The 25,204-nt window shown below is 37.4% G+C and overlaps 1 protein-coding gene across 1 annotated transcript in view; it reads left to right on the forward strand.

The window, feature by feature from the left end:
- Positions 1 to 23,849, forward strand: part of LOC583938 (cAMP-dependent protein kinase catalytic subunit PRKX) — a 68,927-nt gene extending 45,078 nt beyond the window's left edge. The window contains exons 5-7 of the mRNA XM_011682744.2: positions 857 to 952; positions 16,804 to 16,939; positions 17,740 to 23,849. Of these exons, the coding sequence (XP_011681046.1) occupies positions 857 to 952; positions 16,804 to 16,939; positions 17,740 to 17,868 (361 nt within the window). The 3' untranslated portion in view covers positions 17,869 to 23,849. The remainder of the gene's footprint in view (positions 1 to 856; positions 953 to 16,803; positions 16,940 to 17,739) is intronic.
- Positions 23,850 to 25,204: the final 1,355 nt, after the last annotated feature.

Genomic DNA, 25,204 nt, shown 5'->3' on the forward strand with positions numbered 1-25,204 from the left:
TTGTACAGCCATTATCACCTCCAAAATAGAAGTGTATGAAAATCCAAATGTATTTTTGTCCCGATGGTATTGCCTGATGTGTCTCTGACGTTGCGATTGACCATGGGTATTAATACTGATACCTAAGTTACACTTTCTAATTGACTCCAAATCAACTCCAATCCAACCGTTTCTGGGCCTTTCGGGGTAAGCTAAATTTGGTTAGGTCTATTATCGATCTGGGCCCCATCTTATTATAAAAAGTTGATATCAATCAAAATTTTCATGATTTTTCAAAATTATTCTTTTTGTCATATAGCGCCCTGTTCTAGCAACTTATTCATGTCTGTTAGGCAGGCGGAATATCGTTTTATTTGGTGAAATCTTTGCTTAAAGTTAGGCATGCTTGAAGCCAATCACAACGTCACCCTGGCAGAAACAGGGATCTAAATATTGATCTTTCATTGCCTGTACAACATCAGTTAAAAGTATTAGATGTCTCTTTTTTTCCATTTCCAATAATGACACAAACAAGGCGCACACTATCCATGCACCTATTTTTACAGGGGCTGAATATTTAAAGTAATTTTAAAAATAAATTTAGAGGCTTGAGATAAGAACTTTGGGGCCCGTGTGCACCAGGAGACTGATAGTGCCAAGCTCATGAGAGGGCAGCGTGAAATTAATTTTCGCAAGTTGTCTTTAGTGTTCTAAACGTACCTCTAAAGTTTTAATGTGTCACATTCTCCCGAAACATAAATCGTGAATTTTTTTTCAGTAATTTTCAAATACTTGAAAAAATTATAAAACTATAATAAGGCTATGAATAATTAAGTTGTTACCTGTAATCCCTCCTTTTGTTTATCTCCTGCTGCAGGTACCCACCTTTCTACGATGAGAATCCATTTGGCATCTATGAGAAGATCTTAGCCTGTAAGATTGACTGGCCTCAGTCAATAGGATCAAAACCAAAGTAAGAACACTCTTTCAAAAAGTACTTTATCTCATTTGCAAGCCTGAAAAATGAAAAGGTTAAATTCCAACTGTATTTGAAAGATAATACTTAATTTAGAACTTACCTCAAAACGAACAGGCATGAAAATGGCTTTTAGTGGGAATATAAGGACCATAAGTTGTCAAATCGACTCTAGTGATTGCAATCCATTTAGTAATGGTCTGATTTTGTGCTGCGCAAAGATTCAAGCAGTTTAATTTCGGCCATTACAAGAAGTAGGTTATTGATGTAGACCGCTCATACCCTGTATGTTATTACCAAAGAAATCAAAAAGTCAGTCAGTCACTCATTAGTGTCTGACAGTGAGGTCTAGAAAGTATTAATTGCATAATTTGAATATTAGGATACTGCTAACATTTAAATTTCACAGATAGGACATATGTGACATATTCATAGTTCCTGCAAAGTTCTACAGAATTTGATGTTGGCTGCAAATGGGACATATTACCAATTTAATGATGTGTTAATTTTCTATGTGATCTAAAGGATTGTGAAATTGTCGTCAATGGGTGTAAATGAAAGTTATTTTTTAAAACCTACTCTTTTTATTCTCGAATCAATCCAAAAATGTGCCATTCTGTTAAAAACTTACGGAGACCATTTGTAAGTGGACAAAAGAAAAAAAAGCATCACTTTGCAGACCTTCGTTGTATTATGTCCGAGTTTCAGTCTTTTCCCCCCCCCCTCTTTTCTTTGGCTGTTGAATAGCTCCTTGAACGCATATTACAAGATTATGACCCTCTTGTGACTACATATCTTGTTTACTTATTTGAGAATTCCAGGACCAGTTGTTGTGGATTTGCTGACCAGTTGTTTCGGTCCAGTTATACTTGCTGTCGCTGACCTCACAATGCTTTACAAGCATTCCTACGGCCCATTCAGACTGGAAGAAATTTGTACCAAAGTCGTTTTAAGAAACGTCGTATAAAGAATCATCTTATGGCTAAAGAGGCATATAGACTGGTTAACAGCATTGTATAAAGAAACATTCTGAAGACAGGCTGGTTTAAAGAAAGATGTCGGTTGAAAATGACGGCTAGCCAAACATCAGCCCACGCTCAAGATAAGCCCCTCCCAGTTATACAATTTTCATTCGAAACAAGGTTCAGACGGAAACGTCTTTATTTAGTTTATGATCCAAATGATACTCAAACATGTGCCTCACTACACAATACATTGTCAAAGGACATTCGGACTAGACGACATTAATTACTTATCCTTTACACGTCGCTCTTTGATGTTTGTATAACTATACCATGAATTGTGATGTTCTGAATGGGTGGTTAGCGCTCAGCCTCTGATTCCAATTCCCCTTAGAGTATATCAATGCTGTCTCCTTGTATCGAATTTTGTACCGTTCATGGAAACGCTTGTATGTTTGTTTGTTCGCAATTTTGTTTGGATTGCTTGCATACTTGTTGACATGATGGGTAATTTGTTTTCCATTTCAGGAATTGATAGTCCCACCAATTCATGACATGTTGTCAAACAACTGTCGCTGTTTTCTGTGATATTATTAAAGCATTTCCATTTTATGTCATTTGAGATTGACGACAAGAGATAAAGCAAAAGTATTTTTCCTATAGCCAGGGCCCAACACTAACGCGTTTTTTTTTGTTAATGAAGGGAGCCCAGATTGAGGATTTTAAGGTCTGCAAGCCTGTAACGATTTTGGAATCTGGGATCTGGAGCTCCATCGGTTTATATACGGGCGGCCATGTTTTCTGGGTGCCTGATAGTAGTGAGCCTGCTTAAAGCTTTAGGGTTAGGGTTGCAAAATTTGTTTTATGTTGGGGTTGGGGTTGCAATCTGCTTTATGTTAGGTTTAGGGTTAGGGTTAGGTACCGTGTTGAGTCCATGGATGCAGTAAAGAATTCAGCTAGTGAAGGAAATTGACCGAAGGGCACTCAACACAGGAGAGTGTTTCATACAACGCTGATGTAACCCCGTCCCGTGTGCAAATCTCTTTCACTATAATTATGGCAATTTCTTTGATTTCACGTTTCTTTGTGAACTAAGTTCTTCTAAATGGTGTAAATACCCTGTAATGTTACTGAGCTTTTCCACAAGTCTCCTCTGAGAGTACTACCAAGGAATCTGTCAGAAATGTTGTGGTTCTTGTGACTTTTGCGGTAATTGTGGCGAAGTGGTGAATTTTATGACACAAATCCATACCAGCCATTGAAATCAAACCCAAAGCACCCCTTTCTAACAAGAAAAAAAACTCTTTTAAACATGATGCTTAATCCACCTGAAATCTATGTATGTTAGTTGTCTCAAGTGGGTTTACTTCTTTCATTCCAAACATGTCTTAAATTCTATCAACCCTTTACCGTATCAGAATCAAACTTTAAATGGTCATTGAACATCTTAAAGGGCCATCCAACCCTTGTAATAATTTCATTTGTATGAAAACAGAAAAATAAGATAAACAGAATGGTAAAAGTTTGAAAAGAACAGTTACTGCCAAGTCATTAGAACAAATGGAAAAGCTCCCATACTTATAGGTCCGAATTCACAAAGGAGGTTTGTCGACAAACCAAGGTTTGTCGACAAACCTCCTTTTGTTTCGCCAAACCTCCTTTTGTTCTTTACAAACCAGGTTTGTAAAAAATGCGTAAAAACGCGTCATATGATGTACAAAAACTAAAGTTTGTCGATAAACCTCCTTTGTGAATTCGGGCCAAAGTGATTACAAACTTTACAAAATTCATAACCTTTTCGTTTTTTCCCAGTTTCTTTAAAACTTTCACCAATCTGTTTCTCGCATTTTTCTTCCGTCTTTTAGAGTTGTTTGGTCTTCAAGTGGGATTTCACTTTAAATTTTCTCTTATTACATCCCTTCATCGGAGAGTTTATTACCTTCCCACAAAGGCACTTTAAGAGGTGTTTTGACAGGAGAGCAGATTTTAGGTTTCTGTTGAAGGACCCACCGGCTTTGTTGTATCAATCTTACTGCGTTAATGTGCCAGGCCTTTTGTGAAAGCTTTAATTTACCGTAACATCAGAGTAAACATTTAATGACGAAGAAGTAAGAGATTTCATGGTCAGTAGACAAAACATTAGATGCGTTGAGAGTGGTTTGAGGATTCTTGGGGGGGGGGGGGGGGGGGGGAGGGGGTGCACAGGTTCAAGCAAAAAGGGTCATCAGATTTGTGTACCATTTTGGCTAAATCTCCGACCAATGACCATTAAACATAACAAACAATGTCCTCATCCTCCTCTCCTTATTTCTATATTTTGTTTTCATTTTGTTAATGTTGTTATTATTATTATTTTTTTATTTTATTTATTTATTTATATTTTTATTTATTTATTTATTTATTTATTTATTTATTTATTTATTTTTTTTTGGGGGGGGGGGGGGGGGTGTCCCTGTGCCCCCTGATCCACCACTGGTATTCAAATGTTATTTGAGGTCATGAAATAGGGGTACATTCTGTTCATTCATACAATCCTTTCATTTTAGATGAATACCGATAGAATTCAATAAAAAAAGGATTTAACAGATCATTACCTAAAGCTCAAAAGATTAAGAAAAGACAGATTGTCCCTGATTAAGTGACTAATGTCTTTTTTAAATGCAAGGCTCAAGTAATTAGATAGAGTACAATTGTGATGGATTTGAATACCAATAAGGCCTAGCTTCAAATATCCATGTATTCCTTCTTTCTGATCTACAAGTATAATTTGACAACTTTGGACGTGTGATGGAATGCCATAATCAAATTGAAAATGAGAATATAATATAAAACTCTATCTTTCCCATACACATTACAGATTTATACACATTTGGCCAAGGTCTCCTACCTGAATATGAGACTTATCTTGCTCCCGGTATGTAGAATCGGGCACCCGGCCTACTGCCCGGATATCATCACACTGCTGCCTGAATAATTGAACTTTAAAAATCCCCCCCCCCTGGTTCATATGCCTATGGTTTTATTGTTTAAATTGTATTTGTAATTTTGATGTGTTTTTTGTGTGTGTTTTTGTAATTCAAGAATGAAAAGTGAATTGTTTAAATTTAGGGCCCTTGTAGAATACTTGTAGATGTAAGCTTTGATATGTGACATTCTCAAGAAACGCAAATCGGGACAAATCTATTTTTCACATATATGAACTTTACAAAATTACAAAATTTAGTAAGGCGAGGGTATGGAAAATTCAGTTGTTAACTTTAGGTTGGATAGCTCAGTCGGTAGAGCAGTGGTCTCGTAATCTGGTGACCCGGGTTCGAAACCAACGCAATGCACTAGTGCCCTTTGGTAAGGAATTAATTCTCATTACCAGGTACAGGTCCCTCGGAGAGGACATAAAGGCGTCGGCTGTCTGGTTGCTTACTTACAAGCATTTATGCTTTCTTAGCAGTCAGGTAAAATAACCACTACCATTTGAAATTACACATGTATTCTACAATTTGCGATAGGATTTCAACTGAAGTGTATCGAGTGTCGCATAGTAACCTGGTCAGAAGTATACAAAGCTGGGTAATCAGCGATGACATTTAATGAAGTGTATCCAATGAGCTGTGATCTTTGATAGGATTAATGCTACCATTGGTACTAAGCTTCCTTGAAAGCCTTTCATACAGAGTTTAAGCCAACCAACGTCATGTATCGGGCTTCTGAGAAACTTCTGAGGCAGTGAGCCGACACTGGTAGAAGTAACTCCAAGGGTCGAGGGTTCAAATCTTAGCCAGGCACCAACGGTCCTTTTAGAACGTCCTTTAGCAAGGCGTTAATCCACATTTACCTCTCTCCATCCTGATATTAAATGGGTTACCAGTAGGATGCATTGTATAGTTTGCTTAGCATTGTGAGCATCTGCAAAATAGCTCCTGACCAGAATCCTCCCCAGGGAGGGGAGAATGTATATAAATTGTGTGCAGGCTTGCCTGAATCCTACGACTGGGGTGATAGCATTATATATGTTTTATATAAGTGTTATACCCAGAATATTATTTTATTTTGCTCTGGCGACGATCGCTTCAGGCGTTGTTTTCATCAAAAGTACATACCGGTAATATTGGGTTATGGTTTTGTTTTATTTGTGGCCTCCATGTTATCCTTCTCTTTTGAAAATGAATCAAGTTTATTACTTTAGTGACTCTGCTATTGTCACATAGTTTGTGGTGTTGTAATAGTTTAATAGCGATTGTCCTTCAATTTTTGTTAGAGGTGAATTAACACACACAAGTAGAGGTCAGGATACGATATGTATTACATTCTTAAGTGTGTGCCAAAATGAAAATCTATGTGTTGTAGCTGGGGTAAGACACACAAACTTATCCAAATCTCGTTGAAAATTCATTGTCATGAAATATCCTCATATTTTAATGAAAAACATGTCTTGATACAGTGTATTGTTTTAAAAAAGTGAACTTTTAAAGGTCATCCAAATAGCTTGCTTGTATATATGTTGGGAGGCAGTGTAGAAAAGGGATACAATACAAGGAAAAGGTATTGAGGCATGCATGCTATGAGTGCACGCAATCGTTACTCCTACAAAAAGCTCGACTGTCTGGCCTGAATTTCATTAACGGAGGATTTACTCTACAGGAATTGATCCGCCTTTTGTTTCAAACTAAAGTGCATGGAACAAGGAAACACTGTCCTATTGATTTTCAGGGTTGCGTTACCCCTAGCACAAGGACACCTAACCCCCCATGAAAAACCATGCTCCACTCGCTCCAGTCAATAATAGGTATGTCCTCATCAGCTCGAGATTGCCAAATAGTTACAAATCTGCTACAAATCGCGTTTTCATCAGCTCGAGATTCGACCTCGAAACTTGAAATTCGACCTTGAGAAATTAGCTCGTGATATTTTGCTTACAGCGTTTGCGCATAGTGCGAGACTTCGGGCTGGTGAAGACGCACCTGACAAATAGCGGGATATTTTGCAAACTATCCCAAGATATCTTGGGATGATTATCCCGACCAAATATCCCGCTAATTGCAACTTAAGCCTGATGAAGACGCAAACTAACTGGATAATTTGTGATCGGGATAGTTGAAATAGCTGGATATATCTCGAGCTGATGAGGACAGGCCTAATGGAGTATTCATGAAGACCGGTGTGTAATCTATATCATCTTAGAGTGGAGTATGTGCATTGTTTCAAAGCAATTGGGTGAAACTTTGGTCACAGTCTGAAGCAGCTGAATAATAGGTTGCAATAATGTTTACCTGTTGCTCATATAGCACTTAGCAGTGGTTTGGGGCATATCAAATGGTGGAAAAAATGAAGAAGACAAAGAAGAAGGGAGTGGAAGGGGATGGGAGGGGGATCTCCAGAAAAAGTGATTAGTAACTGATATGACCACACCCTCCCCTTGTTTTTTAATATTCCACCCATCTCTTGAGATTGCGAGCTCTTAATTATGGACACTTTTTTGTAAGCAAAAATTAAACAACCAAAACTGTTAAGTTTCATCAAAAGCAGATGAAAAATAAGAAAGAAATGGAATTTTAAAATTGTGCATAATTTCATGAAAGAGTGATGAGTACCAAAGCAAAGTAGCCAGTTGATGGTGTCTTCCCCTCACTTTTCTCTATCCATTGGGAAAGGGGAGGGGGGTGGGGGTATCACTTTTTCTGCTGTGGGAATGTAAAACATGTCTTTAAATTCTCAAGGACTATGTGCACAGTCTCCATTACTGTAACTTATTGAAATGTAAAGGACAATTTTATACAGGTGTGTCCAAAGGAAAAGTAAATCTTTAAATTTTGTTTTAATTATGGGAAATGTTAGGGGATCAGTACATTTCTTATTCAGAGATAAGAAAGCTTTAATTTTGTCTTACAAGTTATCTATTCACTGGTTATGTTTCCTCAAGTTCACGTTTTAGATCATTATAGGTATAGGCCGCGAGGACTTCTTTTTATACTTTCGTTACTTTCCTTACACTACAACGATGAATGTGTTGGAATGTGTTATTCCTCCCATGTTTGTTCTATTTGTCAACTGATTCTAAGCCAGATGCCATTTTATTTTCCAGGTAGGTTTCCTAAAACATATACCCTCTGTGACCTTTGACCTTGGCCCACCTGCGTGATGTTGTACCCAGGTCTAATGTTGCTTTGCAAATTTGGAATATTTTTCCCCAGCATTATAAAAAGTAGTCTCCTTCAAATGTGCAGACCAAACTTTTTTGTTATATGCTTGGTTGAATATGAATTGATTATAATATTAACAATAATAATCATATTAGTGATATTATTATTGTTATTCTATATTATATATTAGTAATTATTACCCGTATCAGACATCTGAGCTAGTCATTTACAAAACCGTATTGCCCTAGTTTTCACTAGTAGTGGGAACGGAGGGGTATATTCTTTGTATTTTCCTTGGTCTCCCTGCGCGTATTGACTTTGCGTGTAGAGACGAGTGAAAATATACCTTGGTATTTTCCACTTGTCATTTTCATTGCGCATCTATTATGCGTACGAGAACCTGAGCACTTTGCGCGCACTCTATTGTGACGTAATAATCACGCCAAATGCACACTGTTTGCAGTGTATCGAAAATTGTGTCAAGCACTAGATGCACAGTGCTGGTTTGACAAAGTTTGTTCAGTTCTTGAGATTGTCATTGTGGATTTCTGTATTTGCTCTAGATGTCTGATTTGGATAACAATACAAATATTGACTGGCTTTACTTTCGGGGGATATCAGAAATATTGACCGCGCTAAGACCATATTGCCCTCGTCTTTCGACTCGGGGCAATATGATCTGAGCTTGGTCAATATTTCTGATATACCCCTCAAGGCCAGTCAATATTATATAAATATATAGTTATTAGTAACTGTACTAGTAGAAGTAGTAGGAAGTTCCCAAATATATTGAGTATTACATGAAATTACAAAGGCTTACATATATATCACTACATGTATGTTTTGAAGATTTGAATTCTAGAGGCCTCTGTCATTCTATTTGTTAGTATACAATAGCAGGTTTGGAACAAACTTTAATATCTTTTTTGACATGTCCAAGTTATTTCATCCTATACCAACCACAGCTAAGATTTGAGTATACCGGTATATGATGGTTGCACCGCCACCAGTTCTAGAGGGGAGCTTTGGGGGCTCAAGCCCCCCTCCCCCCATGTATTCATCTTAAACAGTGCCTGCCTATCCAGGAGTAGAAAATTATACATTTGATGTCAATTGTTTACGTATGTTACTTGACAATAAAATACAAAAACGATCAAATACCTTGGCCTTGCCTTTTATAATTTGTTCACATCAAATAAATTCAGATTATAATAACATCATGAATTTAGATTACATCAGGCTATTACAACATCAGTCATCACCCCCACAGGGTAATTACTGAACAATATGTCTGTCAGTCAGTTATCCACTTGCGTAACGATAGCAAAGTGTCCTCCCCCTCAATCATAGATAAGTTCAGAACAATGGAATATTCCATGACATTGTTTTCACTCGTGCGTGAGGATGAAGTGGTGAAAGTTTCCCTGCATGCAACCCCACCCCCCCCCCCCCTCCCATCAAGCAGAACTGAATGAATGTTGGGAAATCCCTCCTTGGTCTCGATCTTCTATTGTGAAAACCTGCTGGCAGCCTGAGGGTAAATGTCTATTGAGAGAGGGTTGCAGGCGTGCAAAAACATGTGCCCAATATGGGTTTTAGCTCACTTAAAAACTGACAGATATTGCATGTGGGTGGGGGGGGGGGGGGGGGGGGGAGACGCCCTAAGTCAGCAGTCATTATTAATTCTACATGAGGAGGCGTGATAGCTCAGGTGGTAGAGCAGTGGTCTCGTAATCCGGCGACCCGGGTTCGAAACCCAGACAATGCGCTAGTGCACATTGGTAAGGCATTAATCCTCATTACCAAGTCTCTTGGAGAGGACCTAAAGCTGTCAGTCCCCTGGTTGCTTTCTAACAAGTATTTATGCTTTCTTAGTAGTCAGGTAAAATAACCATCACTACACACATGGACTGTATATCCTCCCCTGCATTCATATGGAGATGCATTTACAATGAAGACCATGACTTTTTTTTTTTTTTTTTTTTTTTTTTAAACCTCTGAGCCACATTTTGACTCTGACCTATTCCAGACCTGCCAACCAGTACGATTTAGTCGTATTTAGTACGATTTTTAGAAGCAAATACGACAGTACGATTTTCCTGAATAAAATACGATTTTCAAAAAAAAAAAAAAAAAAAAGATTTAAAAAAAAAAAAAAAAAATTAATTTTTTTTTTTCTTTTTTTTTAAAATTAATATTTTGTGTGTGCGTCCACCATTTTCAATGGTAAAATGTCCATTCTGTCCTTTAAAGTATCCTACAAGCATCTCACATCGGCAATTTGGGGATGTTTATTGGTTGGTCGAACCAGGGAGGTGAAAGAAAAGGAGGCGAAACTCTTGTAATTTATTCAAACGCATTTTTGAGTTCTAAAGCGTAACAATGGGATGTGTAACATTCCACTTGGCTTTGAAGTTCCATGCTGCGAACCGCGCTTCCACTGCGGGGACTTTCGGAAGCCAGGCACCAGTTTTACATTTATTACAAAATATTAAATTACCGGCAAAATTTCAGTGTAAATCAAAAACTTTATATGGGGATTTTATTGGGAATAGTGCATCAAACAAATTTTCAAATTTAGAACTCCGTCCTTCTTTTAATTTGTGTGCCAGAGTTGGTAAAAGAAAAATTACATCCTGTCAAAAACTCAATATTTTAGGATGATGCGCTAATTTGTGCATGCTTTAATGTCCCGTTATTTGATCCATGATTTACAATCTTCAATAACATTAAGTTTGCTAATGCGTGTTTTCGCGTGTTTTTTGTATTTTTCAAGGTTAAAAAAGGATGAAAGTACACAAGTTTGTGTTCGCTTGTTCTACTCTTTACACATTCAACAATGGATGAGAAATCATTGGAAGAGACAGCGAACAGTTGCAGTAATACCATTTTCTGATGTAGGAATTCTAACTCCTGAAATTTCATGCGCTCTTTTATCTCACCACCTGGTCAACAGTTGCAGATTAGCGCATAACTTTTCGGCGGCTTGGAGCATGGGGTCAAAGGAGAGCGGCTTGGTTCCAGTCCTTCTCTATCACGTCCCTGGTCGAACACACCAGTCGTGACGAAATAATGCATATTCAACCAATGATCAGTAAAAAACTTCTTCCTGTAGGTAGAAACTGTAAGAGGCATTGATCCGCGTAAAAATCCGTGTTTATTTTCAAGAATACAACTTTTGTCAGTAAAATACAACTTTTGACACTAAAGAATACAGTTTTTGAACTCCAGAGGTTGGCAGGTCTGCTATTCCACTGCTTGGACTGTTCCTGTGTCATCCCCCCCCCCCCCAATCAGGTGTAATAATAACACACCCTCAATGCTAAAACGGAGACAGACCTTTCATTCTTACCCTCCCAAAGACGCAAACACAGGTGTATTTTCGAGGATCGTGAGATTTATAGTAGAGCAAAATAGTGGAGACTTTGCTCTCTCAGTGGGACTAAGGGAGGGGGAAATGATGATTGAAGGAAAAAAAATGTAGAAACAAACAAAATCTGAATTATTGTCACCTTTTCCTTAATTTCATTTTGGAAAATCAATTACTTTTTAAGTTGTTATGTTCATTATCAGCAATTTTCTTGGAAAGAGTCTGATGAACAAGACTATCTTCCTGATGGGGTATCACGCTGAGTTCATGTGACTCCATCATTGTTTGAAAGTACATGTTGACCTCGTAGATTGCCGATCTTATTCTGGTTGCTATGGTAATCACAAACAATTGTATCAGTCTATTAATAGCTGGGAGGATTCACTCCTCATGGAACGTTTCGTGCACCAATGAATGGAGCCTAAGAGGGGGCGTTTTTTTAATTGTATTTTATAAAACTGTGTAATACGAGGCTGGAAAAGGAAATTTTATATCAAATCTGCGCTGGAGATATAGAAAGATTATTTGTTGTACTATTGATGATTACAGCATTGATCTCGCTATGGTTTTTACTGGTGTTTTGTGGATCCAGATCTGCATATAGATGATTCTTTGATGATAACCTTGAAAATGCTTAGATGAAATTATATTTTTATCATTTACTGCATATGTACCTGTTGTCATGTCAAAGCAATATAAAGTTATAAAAGAGCCCTTGTTTGTTTTTTCAAAGTAGGGGGAATTGTTAGTAAGGCCAAGGAGTGAGGGAGGCCAAGGCCAACCTTCTCTTTACATAGTGTTAATACAGGGGTTTTATGCATGCCATGATTTACGATCTAGGAGAAAATATGTGATGTTTCAGGAATGTTTGAAGGTAGAGGTAGGTATAATTTTGGAATAAATCACCCCAACCCCACTGCTTTACGACTGTTTTTTTAAACTTGATGTTGGGATTACATCAATTGTCATCTCACTTTTATTGGTGTATGAAATAGACTCTACATGGATATGATGTATGTAGATAAATCTAGCGGGCAGTAACCTAGCGGGCATATTTAGTGAGGGGAGGGGGTGCTTCTGGCCTGTACCCCCTTCCCTTTAAGTTGCAAATGATTTTAGGTTATATCTTCTCGTGCCTACATCTATTGTTGAATTAGTTTTATAAGCTGGGTATGAACATACTAGGTCCATGGTATGAACATAAAAAGGAGATGCCCTCAGCCGAGTGATCCGATGACAACTGTCATAAGAAAAAAAGTATCGTCCTCTTAGAGCCAGAAGGGCGCTAACTCACATCATTTCACATCGAGTTAAAGTGACTCAGTAACATTGCCTCAGATTCTGAAAACAAAATCCTGGATTTAGCTCATGCTGCAATCATAATTATAAACCTGTAGGTCAGTCAGGTATCTCATGACTTTTACAAGCCAATCGTCTGTCTGATTTTCAAGATATTTCATTTTTTTATAACACTACAGTCTATTGGGGAAATTGGGTGTAGTAAAAATGGTCACTCAAAGATTTATACTTTTCTGAGGCACTTCATGATCATTTTGAAGTGCAATTTGTTTAGGGCTTCAATATTACACCATATCACAGACACCCATAACATGTAGGGCCATGCATCTCAGATTTAACATTGTTAAACAATGCCTTTAACATCCTTCTGTCTCTGAACACTGAGAAGTCATGAGAGACCCCATGGCATTAAATGTGAAACTAATCACAACAGTTGAGTCTGGTCGTCAGTACCAATGTCATCTCTCATTACTTCCATGCTTCGTCAGGATCATGATGAGGCTTTACCTGGAAACTCTCGGCTCCGACTGCTCTCCCCTTGATCCCCTCCCTGACCCTCAATCCCAGGAATCAGTAATGATAACTGTACATGTATGTACATCTCTATTCTACAAACAGTGCAATATCTCGTCCAGTAGTGATTCTCGAGGGGTTTGGAGGGGCTCATAACAGTGCAATATCTCATCCAGTAGCGACTCTAGAGGGGTTTATTGGAAGTGCTAAAGATATTCCCTCCCCCCCCCCCCCAAAAAAAAAAAAAAAAAAAATCAAGCCCCCCCTCCCTATTTCGTTTTATGAAGGTACATTTAGAAAAAGAAAGCAAGAACCCCAAACAACAAAAAATTCTTCAAGAATCACCTCCCCCATCACCCCTTCCCATCTAACATACTTACAATTGGCAATGATCCATTCTGTTCTTCAACAAGTGCTATATTTCATCCTATTTTGCATCACCTTCCCCTTCCCCTTCACCCATCTTCCCCTCTTCCCTCCACCCCCCCCCCCCTCCAACCACCCACCACCACCCCCAACACCCACCATCTTAACAATCAGCAATGGTATACATCTCTGTTCTTCAAAGAGTTCAATATCTTCATCCTATTCTGCGCCCCTATAATCCTCTATCGGTAATGACGTTTAACAAGAAAACGTATGGCGGGTGGTCCCCCGTGAAGCCGGCTAGAACAGTTGCGTCTGATTCACTGCAAGGGAATGTGGTATCCCTGCAATAATGGAGTGACCCGGTCGTTGGTTGTGTTTTGTTTACGCTCTCTCTTTATTACTTTCAATGATTTCCTTCATTTTCTTTATCCTAAGAAAATGAAATGTGATAAGATTTCCCTTGCAGGACTAATTGCATAAATACCATTTAAGACTTGTGTTTTGTTTACTTATGTAAAAAATATTTCATTTGAAAATGATGAACCCCAAACTCTGACATCAATACGACAAGAGGGTTCTACATGTTTGACTGGTTATCCATCTTATCTCGCACAAACACACAAATACTAAAAACAGCTAAATATCAACTAAAAACAACTAGTAGTTACTCATGACTGTGGTGGTTTCCTTAATCACCCATTCACCAACTGATCACGAATGCATTTTTGTCAATTTGTCATAATATCATATCTTATTACTGGTAGATTTATCTTGAAATGTATCACTAAATGTGTTTCATGTGCTTTTATTTTTAACTGAACGCAATTGAGCCTTCGTCCTGCCATGTTCAGTCTTTTCAATTATCTATTCAATTCAATTCCCTTGTATATTAAGCATTTTAGTTATTGTTCATAGTAGTATAGAAATGGATTCCAGTGCATCTTACATGTACAGTATAGACTCTATATTATGCAGTTATTTGACTTACTGATGAACTTTGTCAGGCATATTATTTCTCTCAAATTTTTAGACGAGTGGGATAGGGTGCTGTGTTACCTCACTGTCAAATACTAGCAGGCATCGTGTCATTATCTGGGATTCCATTCGTGCCTTCCACTTTGAAATAATTTCAGACCCTTTCAAATAAATCAGGACTCTTGTCACTTTACACATAAAGTTGATGGGCTTGCCATTTCCTGAAGTCTTTTTTTTCTTTGATGTCTAAGGAATAGATTTGAGAAAGTGTGGCACGTCAAAGCCGTTCTGTAGGGTAGGATGACGGTTTTCCTTCAATGCCCTTGTAAGGTTTATTTTTTATACTTGTAGTACTAATACTTTCCCCTGTCACCATTTGTTTGTCTCTCTTCCTTTCTATGTCCCTCTTTTCCCCCTATACCACCTCCTTCCTTTCTCCCTCCTTCCATCAGTAACTCTCTTAATAACTCTCTCAATCCCCCTGGCTTATTGCTCTCTCAATCCCTTCCTCTTGCACCTTCTCCCTTTTGCACTCTCCCCTTCCCCATCTCCCTCTCTCTGTCTGTCTTTGTCTGTCTGTCTCTCTCTCTGTGTCTGTCTCTCTCTGTCTCTCTTTCTCTTCACCTCTCTCTCTCCACCCCCCCTCTCTCCCCCATTCATTCTATCTTAAATTTCCTCAAAAGAGAGGGATACAGATTGAGACATTGATGTAGGAAAACTTCACCAACAGCAAAATCAAACTAGAGAAAATAAGGAACTCAAAAGATGCACCAATTCCGTGGGCCTAGAATCTGAGATGAAGGGAAATGCCACTAATGTCTGTTTAACATCATATTGATCGTGAGTCATTGACTCAAGTACCGGCCTCACATGTAGGTGATTACCCTCATTCCCTGGTTCTTGGAAACCAAGCTCCTCATCATTGCCTTTCCTTGGAATTCTACGACTGTTTTCAAATTCAATTTCAAAACAATTTAATATTTACAACCGTTTAGATGTTGATTCATTGTCATGACCTTTCACTTTCTTTGATTTGCCTTACTCCCCTTTTTTACTTCAATTATCAACCGTCTTCAGAACATCTGTTCCTGTATACACCATCTCCCTGTCCCCTTCCTTCCTCTCTCTCTCTCTCTCTCTCTCTCTCTCTCTCTCCTCTCTCCTCCCCTCTCCTCTCTCCTCTCTCTCCTATCTCTCCTCTCTCCTCTCTCTCCTATCTCTCTCCTCTCCCTCTCTCTCTCTCTCTCTCTCTGCTCCTCCCCCTCTCTCTCTCCTCCCCCTCTCTCTCTCTCCTCCCCCTCTCTTTCTCTCCTCCCCTCTCTCTCTCTCCTCCCCCTCTCTCTCTCTCCTCCCCCTCTCTCTCCTCCCCTCTCTCTCTCTCCTCCCCTCTCTCTCTCTCCTCCCCCCTCTCTCTCTCCTCCCCTCTCTCTCTCTCCTCCCCCTCTCTCTCTCTCTCCTCCCCCTCTCTCTCTCCTCCCCCTCTCTCTCCCCACCATTTTTTCCCTTTCACATCTTTATTTTCTTGAATCTCATCTTGTGTCATAGAAGTATCCTTGAAGCAGTGAAGACCGCTTTTCCCATCCTGGGTGATCCTGCATGATCCTGCGTTTGCTCTGACAGTTACCCCAGGGCCCCTGTTTCACAAAACATGTTATCAATAACAACTGCCACAAATTTATGATAAATCTGCTCTCAGCCAATTAGATGCCACGATTTTAGTAGCTTCTAACACTTATTGTAACTTGTTATTGATAACAAGTTTTGTGAAACAGGGCCCTGGTTATTTGGTCAGAACAGAAAGTCAGGCTCAGGAATCCAATTGAGTTTAAAGGCACACTGTCCTACTTGTACCTACTTGCTCCTATAGAAAACTTCCCAAATCGGTGCCTGTTGGTCCCCCATGATCTTCTTTTTCTTATTTTAAATGAGAGCTGAGTTAATGAGATAGCCACCTGTCACAGTGACCTCGATGGCTCACTGGGTGGTCTAATCCCTTCTTACTGAAGTAGTAAAGCCTCCCTTTAAGATTTGATATACCGGTGTATATGTAGGGGTTGGGGTTAGGTACAGTGTTTAGTCTAGGGTTGAAATGGAAATCGGTATAGTAACCTTCAAGCTGTCGCAAATGTCACAATCGTACATATTGTAGAACTCCATTCCAATTAATGAACATCAGTGTTGCCAATTTGCATTTAACGATACTCCACCCTTCTCGTACCACAGGAAACTAATCGAGGGTCTACTGGTAATAGACAGGACCAAGAGGTTAGGCTGCATGAGGGCAGGCTCCAACGACATCAAGAACTCGGATTGGTTTGAATCCATCGACTGGGAAAATGTCAGACAAAGACAACTCAAGGTGAGTTTTTGGTTTGGTTTGGTTTTATTTTCCGTATAAAAATTCAAATACATACAAGAATACAATTGACAAGTATAATACAAATCAAGAATTACAAACGGCTGGAATGCTCTATTCAGAGCCTTTATTAGAATGGTTCTGTTCTACCTAGAGGTCCAGAAGAGTGCCTTGCAAACATGCAGGACTGCATGAAACTCCAAATTACCAAAACTAAGAAAATTAAAGTTTGACATTTTCTGTACAGAGCAAATTGGAGAGGAGTTCGCAGGATAAGTCAGTGTTGCCAATTTGTGTTTCACTGATGACAAATTTTAAAATTCGTGACTTTCTTATTTTTATACGGATATGTCTCAAACTTTTACCAACTTGATTCTTTCTCATTTTTCTGCTTTTACTAAAACCAAGATAATATCTGGGGTTTACTGTGTTTGATCAAGGGTTGACTTTATCAATTTGGTGAGTGGAGGATATTGACTGCAGACCAATTGTTGCAGGAGCTTTACAATTTTAACTTTAAAGAGACAGTGTTATTCATTTAAACATGATAAATTATCTGATATTAAATAATTTTATGACAGAACATAATACATCCCAAAACACAACTTGGAAATGAAGACCCATATTTCTTGAGAAAAAAACCTTGAACTGAAGAGTTTCTTAACACATTACAAAATGCACAGAAAAACCTATTGATATTTTGCCACTTTGCAATATATTCCTCAGTGGACTTGTATGACACCAGATAACATATAAAATGTTTTATCTTACTTTATCACCTCTCTTCTCATCTTCTCTTCTAGCCTCCAATTGTTCCCAAACTATCCCATGCCGGCGACACGAGTAACTTTGATGAGTACCCAGAAGAAAACTGGGAGACGGATGCATCTCCCGTCAAGTCGGATGTCCTCAAGCTCTTCAAAGACTTTTGATGTCACCCGTCTCTTCTGCTCAAGAGGAGGAGGAGGCAGTTTGAACTCAAAGCGCAATTAACCTGTTGCTTCCTGGAACACGGTAGTCCGTGTGTTAAGCCTATGGAAGTGAGAGATTTCAGTGGTCGACTGTTAATTGTCATCGTTGTCCTCAAGCTCTTCAAAGACTTTTGATGGTAGATGTCTCTTCTGCTCAGGAGGAGGAGGCAGTTTGAACTCTATAGACGCTCGATCGACTCTCCCGTTGTCCCAAGCCCAAAGCGCAATTAACCTGTTGCTACCTGGAAGAGGCCAGTCCCTGTGTTAAGCCTATGGAAGTGAGATATTTCAGTGGTCAACTGTTAATCGTTGTCTGGGTGCAGTTACGGCAGGGTTTCGTGATGGAGTCTGGACAAGTCCTGTTGGCAATCTTGTTTTGTGCTGATATCTGAAAAGCGGAGAATGGACTCCTTGATCTCCAACATTGATGCTGTGAAACAGACGTTGAACGTTGGAGGGAGAACCCTGCGCATGCTCGTGGTGTCGTACAAACACACGGATTACATTGGTGACGCGAAGCCAGCTGTTCTACAAGAAGATGGTGAACCATAAGAGCCATGGCTCAAAACTAGGGATCCCATGAATGCGAAAGACATCAATCACACAGGTTCTTCCTTCAGTAAACTTGGTGTTTGAAATACTCATCCATTTGTTTGTCGGTGAAGCATTGTATAAAATGGACACCATCGTATCCATCAGGAACTTATTAATCGGGAGATGCTACAAAACAGCACGTTGAATTGTGTCGATCAGGTATGGGGAATCGACGGACAAAAAAATGGCTAGAGTTCTTTCTCAAAGTGCTTTATGTGTCTGTAAGAGTAACTTTGGAGGAAACTGAAAATAAGTGGATATTGTTGCAGCTTGAAAGTCTCATCATGTGGAAGAGGTGTTCAGTCTGCATGGTTGCTTTAATAGCAGACAGAAAGTATAAAAGATTAATGATAAAATATTAATGATTAGTTTGAAATATTTCGTCAAGCCACATATCCCGGTCACACTGACGAGATCGACACTACACCGACAACGGACAGAACCAAAAAATTTATTACACCAACCGAAAAGCCAAGAATCGGTCAGTTTGGATTTCAGCTTGGAGACAATTTGGCAATGTGACTTTGATATTCCAGAGTCAATAGTACAACTTTTAATGTCTTAGAAACAATAGTACCGGTATTTTGATGATAATCAAAATTAATCTGTTGAGTTAGTCATGAATAGGTTTTAACATTTAATAAGGCTTTAAGCAATGTATCCTTCAATGATCTATTTCGAAAATGAAACTTACAAGAGAAAACAAAAGTTAGATACTATATCCAAGTGCTTCCCTTTCTGTCTGCAGTAACCTTCCATATTTTGTACTTCAAATATCCAAATATTGACTAGGTACTCAGAAATGGTGTCTTCCTAAGATTATACATATCATGGCATTGTCTTGTAATCTGCTGTTGGTGATAGGAAAAAGTAAAAGCCCTTTTGCTTATCAATTATTTCATGTTTTCAGTTCTTGGTCCTAACTCTTGTATAGCACATACCATTTATTCATCAGTGTCTCAAATCTAGACTCTTATAATGTGCTTCCAAAGGGCTTTGGATTATTACCATGGTTCTGCCTATAACTCCTATAATGAAGGTGCTGAAGATTCAAGGAATTAATTCCTACCGATACCAATTTACTTCACCTGGGTCAAGTGTGGCAAATATAGATTAATGTCTTGCCAATGGACGTCAGTACCAGCTGGGATTTGAACCCTGTATCTTGTGATCTACAGTCCAGTGACTGATCCACCAGACCACAATACATTCACATTATGTCCAAGAATATACTTGCTGCTATAGTTTTTAAGGTTTGTTTTCTTTTTATGCTTTTATTTTGACAAGTATCCCTTACAATAGATCCATCTTGTTCTGACTTTGAGTGGGTCTTTCTTTTTTTTTTAATAAAGAAAACTGAATGCTGTTTGTAATTGGGTAAATTTGTTTTTGTATTAAAGTAATCAGAATGATTATTTGATTAAGTGTAAGTTAAATACCTGCACTTGCATGTGATATTTCAGACTTGCCAACGTTGAATACAATAGATGAAATTACATTTTGATTTACAGTTGTTTTTTTCTTTGGTTACTAAGAAGTTCCAGGTTTTAAAAATGGTCAGCCTTAATGATCGCACATCTAATAATAATCCATTGTCTTTTATAGTGAAGATGAATTCATCAATTTATCTAACACTTAAGTTGTTGTTGAGCTCTTCAAACTCATTTTTAGATAAGATAACTTATGATTACAAATTGAAATCATGATGTCTGGCTTTTAACTCGATCTGTTTATATAAAAATTCAAAAAATCCTCCTTCACATAAAGTATTGACTTTAAATTGAAAAGTAAGAGAGATAGAGATACATGTTATTTCTGTACTTATAAGTTTGAATTCAAGAACTATTGTATGCATCAATTGCTGTAAAATTCCAGTGCTTCCTTCCCAAAAAAATCATAGTAGATAACAATCATTTTGTAAGTACTCGACTCAACATTTCACAAGATGTTTTTGTGTGGTACTATTGCTATATTTGGATCTCGCCCAAGTACTACTTTTGAAGATTTTATTAGATGACCAAGTAATGCTAGACAGTACTATAGTGAATTAAAGTAAAAAAAAGCAACGATTATGACTTAAAGTGTTCCATTCAACAAAACATGTTTTGCTGTTGATGTAAGGGATGTTATGTCACTATGCTATTTTCAAACTATGAGCTTCAAATAGTACTTGTAGTATGAAAACACTCTCATAACTTTAAAACAACTTGTTGATTAGAATAGTTGTAATAATAGGGCGCGCATGGATCCCAAGTTGGACTTGTGTTATTTGTGCAGGGTTTTAGGTCATTCTTTATCTTCTTCATATTCCTTAACCGTCAAACTCATAGGGTTGTCATTTAATTTAATTTGTTTTTTCGGTTGATTTTATACACTCTAGCTACACAAACAAGTTATTTTGTCAGATTATCAGTACACTTTACGATTATCTGATATTTTTATGTGAATTTATTTTGTTTACTTTAGCTATCTTGACCCAGTCTTCTGCTCAAGATCTACTTTTTGCGCCATTCTACGCAAAAGGTTTTCACTTGGAAATTTATGATATCCAAGTTTTCCTGAAATGCTGTGAACAAACCAAGCTGATTTTTTAATTTTTTATTTATAATTAGATTAGAAAGTAAATCCTTTGTAAAGTTTCAGCTTATTAGGCCAGCACAAGTGAAGTTTAATCTGTTTTGTTTAATGCAAGTAATAGTCTTTCACTACGTCACTTCTCCCCCCCCCCCCCCCCCCCCCCCATCATTATCAAAAACACTTTCCATTGTTTTGTACTCTTCTCAGTCATCTTGAAGTTTTATCTAAAATTCTGAAGTTTCCATTAATTTGTATTGCAAGGTAGTCTTCTAATCTAGCTGTTCTATTCAAATTTGTTTAACTAAATGAACATTTTGAAGAAAATTATTGTTTAAGACCAGGTTAATTTTGTGCCATATTCTATGCAAGGTTTTTTCTTTCCACGTACAGTAAGAGTTTATAATATCAGGTATTCAAGTTAGTGACTTAATTATCTGAGTCATTGTGTTCAATTTCTCACAAGTGAATGAAGAACCCCAATAAAAAGTTGTTTACACTGGATCAGTTTTATTTGATTTAGAGACACAATTTTCTGAATTATATCAGCAGTATAATGTAAGCCTAGCATAGGAAAATTACAACTCCCAGGATATGCTTATCATGTTAAATTTATTTACACTATTTGTTTTCACACAAGCTATATGTACAACAGAATTATGTGTGAATACAGACCCTGTTTTGTTTTGTTTACGGTAGGTAAATTTTTTAGGTGAGTGCCCGCATGCACTCAAAGTAAAATACATTTGTTACGACCAAAATCTGGTCTATGTCACGTCTGGCTTCATGCATCTGGAGGGACATGTCATGGTTCCTCTGTGTCCGAGATTGAAGTGAATTTGGACAATATTATGTAGATTACTGGTATTTGGTGTGAGGCTCTAAACGGTAACGGTCAAAGTTGTAATACTGTGTGCATTTTGTTTTCCAAATCGTCCTTTGCCAGAGGGATCCAGAAGGATGTTGTTGTATCTCTCTGTACAGATTGAATGCCCTTCTGGCTCTCCACAGACAAAACAATTATAATTCTTCTGTAAGCAACAACTAATATATCCTTATACGTGAACTTCCATCTTAAGATGGATAATAATTAAAAGCATTATGAAGTGCAGAATGATGCTCTTGAAATTCAAGCAATTGAAATAAAAAAAATTCACCCGTGATAGACCAATTTTTAAATGTTTGAACTTTGTTTAAACTTCCAAGCAAAATGATTATCATAGTGGATGTGTTAATAGATAAATTCTCTTTAAATCAAATTCAATACATTTCAGGTGAAAGTCCTTTCCCTTTGGAGAATAATTTTTAAATGTTTGTAAAGAGAGTATATTTCAAACTTCCATGCAAAATGATAACCAAAATGGATGTGTTATTAGAGAAATGGTCTTGAAATCAAATTCAAAACACTTCAGTTGACATCTTCTTCTGTTAGTAGATCAATTTTTAAATGTTTGAAAAGAGAGTATATTTACAACTTCCAAGCAAAATTATTATCCTAATGGATGTGAAAATAAAGAAATGCTCTTGAAATCAAATTCAATACATTTCAGTTGAAAGTCTTCTCCTGTGGTAGACCAATTTCTAAATGTTTAAAAAGAGAGTATATTTCAAACTTTCAAGCAAAATGATTATCCTAGTGGATGTATTAATTAATAGAGGAATACTCTTGAAATCAAATTCAATACACTGAAGTTGAAAGTCTTTTCCCTTGGTAGATCAACTTTTAAATGTTTGAAACAAGATTCTACAGTCAAACCTGTCTATTGAGGCCACCCAAGAAAGAGTGGCCACTGTAGACAGGTGGTCTTTATAAAGAGGTGGCTGCTGAGACTATATAGCTTTACTGAATTTGCAATTCCCAAGCAAAATAATTATCTTAATTGTAAAAACTTTTAAAGTTTGTCGAGACATATTTCTTTCTTTTTTTGTCGACCTCTAAAGTAGTATGTGTTATACCGTACTGATGAAAGATGGTATGCTGTATTTTCAAGAAATATTCATTTTTAACAGCAGTGATTCAATCATTGTTTGGAATTAATACTTTGGACTGATTTTTGCGTCAGTATTTTGTGAAATGTTAAATGTTGTCCTTTACCATATGAGTCATTAAACCATTTACACATATTATGGATGTGAGGGAAATGGTATTAGAAATCAAATCATGCAATTTTCAAAGTAAATATTGATACTGCACAAGTAATGAAATATCAATATCCACAAAATTGATAGTGAATAGTGATAAGAATATTCTGGGTTTGTATAGTGCTTATAAATACATCAACAATGTCTCTATTAAAGTGCTTTACAGATTGTTATAGTCAAGTGTCGGGTCAGGAAGTGGTCGCTTATCAAGTTTATTTTATGTGAAAAACTGCCATGCCATTCATTAAGGAAAATTATGTATGATTATCTGTAAAATCATACAGCGCTGAGAAGTGAAAGAGACTGTTTTAGTGAGACAATCTCATCTATATCATGTGAGAAAAAGGAGAAGAATATATTATTAATATTTGTAATGTATTTATTTGTGTGTGTGTCGAGTGCCTTAAGGATTTGAATAAATAAAAACAATAGAAGTGTTTCTTGAACGTTTTCTCAGCTTTATTTGATAAATAAATATGGTCGATATTGACTGTAAGCGATTTTTGAAAGGTTGTCAAAAAATATTGTAGAATTATAGACTATGTGATACAGGTGTGGGGAGGAGAATTCAATGAAAGAGAAAAAAATAATAAAATAATGACTGGATAGAAGGCCAGCTCATAAAGATAATATGGAATTAGTTTGGCTTGTATTTTGTTGTGTTTGAGTTGTTCTGTAAGTGAGTATTACTGTTTTAAAACTTCAGTTATTAACCATTTTACACTATGCTGATTTGGTCTCTGAAGAGCCTGACAGTTCTCTCTGAAACTTGATGATTCGATCATGTGATGAAACCTTATAAAAACATTTAGTCTTGGAAGACATATTATCTCTCTCTCTCTCTCTCTCTCTCTCTCCCATGTTACCCTGTCCTCTCCATCTCCCTTAATCGTTCCTTTTCCCCCTCACTTTTCCTCTTTCTGTTGCCCTCCTCTCTTCCATATCTTCCACTTTTCATTTGCTGTCATCCTCATCTCCCCCTCCCCATGCTGCTCTTCTTTTTTTTTGTTCTCCCGTACTGCCTGCTTATTGTTCCTTGTCTCTATATTGTCTCTATATTTTTTTTCTCCCCCTTTTTCAAATCTTTCTCACTCATTATTCTTCTTTCTTTCTGAAACCCTCCTTGACCCCTTCTCTCTCTCCCTCTTTTCCCCTCTTTTTCTCTTGCTCTCTCTTATCTCTCTTTGCACTGCCCTTGATCGGTCTTACTCCTCTCTTTTGGTTGCTCTCCCATGCTCTCCTCCCCTTCCTCTCTCCTCATTATTTTGCTTCATTTCACCATGTCCCCCTTTCTCTTTTTTGCTCTTCTCTAAATATGCACATGTTACGGGGAAACAGATCACAATTTCTTTCCTTACACAAACTGGTATTTCCAAATGTTTTATTCATCATGTAAAATCTATCAAAATCTGTTTACACATAATAAGCCTCATATGAAAGACATATATATCTGATCATTTGCCTCAATTCAACTCGACCCAATGCTGAAAGTAAATTTTTCAAACATTACCAATGGGTTTCAAACTATAGTATCATCTCATTTTAAATCATCTGATAACAAACGCAACTATATATTGTCTGCCGGAAGCCAGACAGATGTTTCTCCTTTTGTTTAATATAATGAGAAGCTGGATTTATAGAGCAACTAATGCAAAACATTAGGCAGTTTAAAACCCTTATCATTTAACATACCAGGGGGTGTTTCACAAAGATCCTAAGTTGAACTTATCTCTAAGTTGGACTTAAAAAATATGGAAAGCCATTAGCATCTTTGATAATATTTTGTAAAAGTTATTTTGAAAGGCATTCATTGTTTATTGAAATCATTCATATTTTCTATCATCAAGGAGATTTCATGTTCTGGATGTGGAATTAATAAAAAGTCTAAAATACTTGAATTTCTGCTTTTGAATATATTTCATTTAAAGACTCCAATGGCTGTCCATAATTTTTAAGTCCAACTTAGAGTTAAGTTCTACTTAGGATC

Source organism: Strongylocentrotus purpuratus, unplaced genomic scaffold, assembly GCF_000002235.5.
Source record: "Strongylocentrotus purpuratus isolate Spur 01 unplaced genomic scaffold, Spur_5.0 spur5_scaffold_12, whole genome shotgun sequence".
Taxonomy (NCBI): Eukaryota; Metazoa; Echinodermata; class Echinoidea; order Camarodonta; family Strongylocentrotidae; genus Strongylocentrotus; species Strongylocentrotus purpuratus.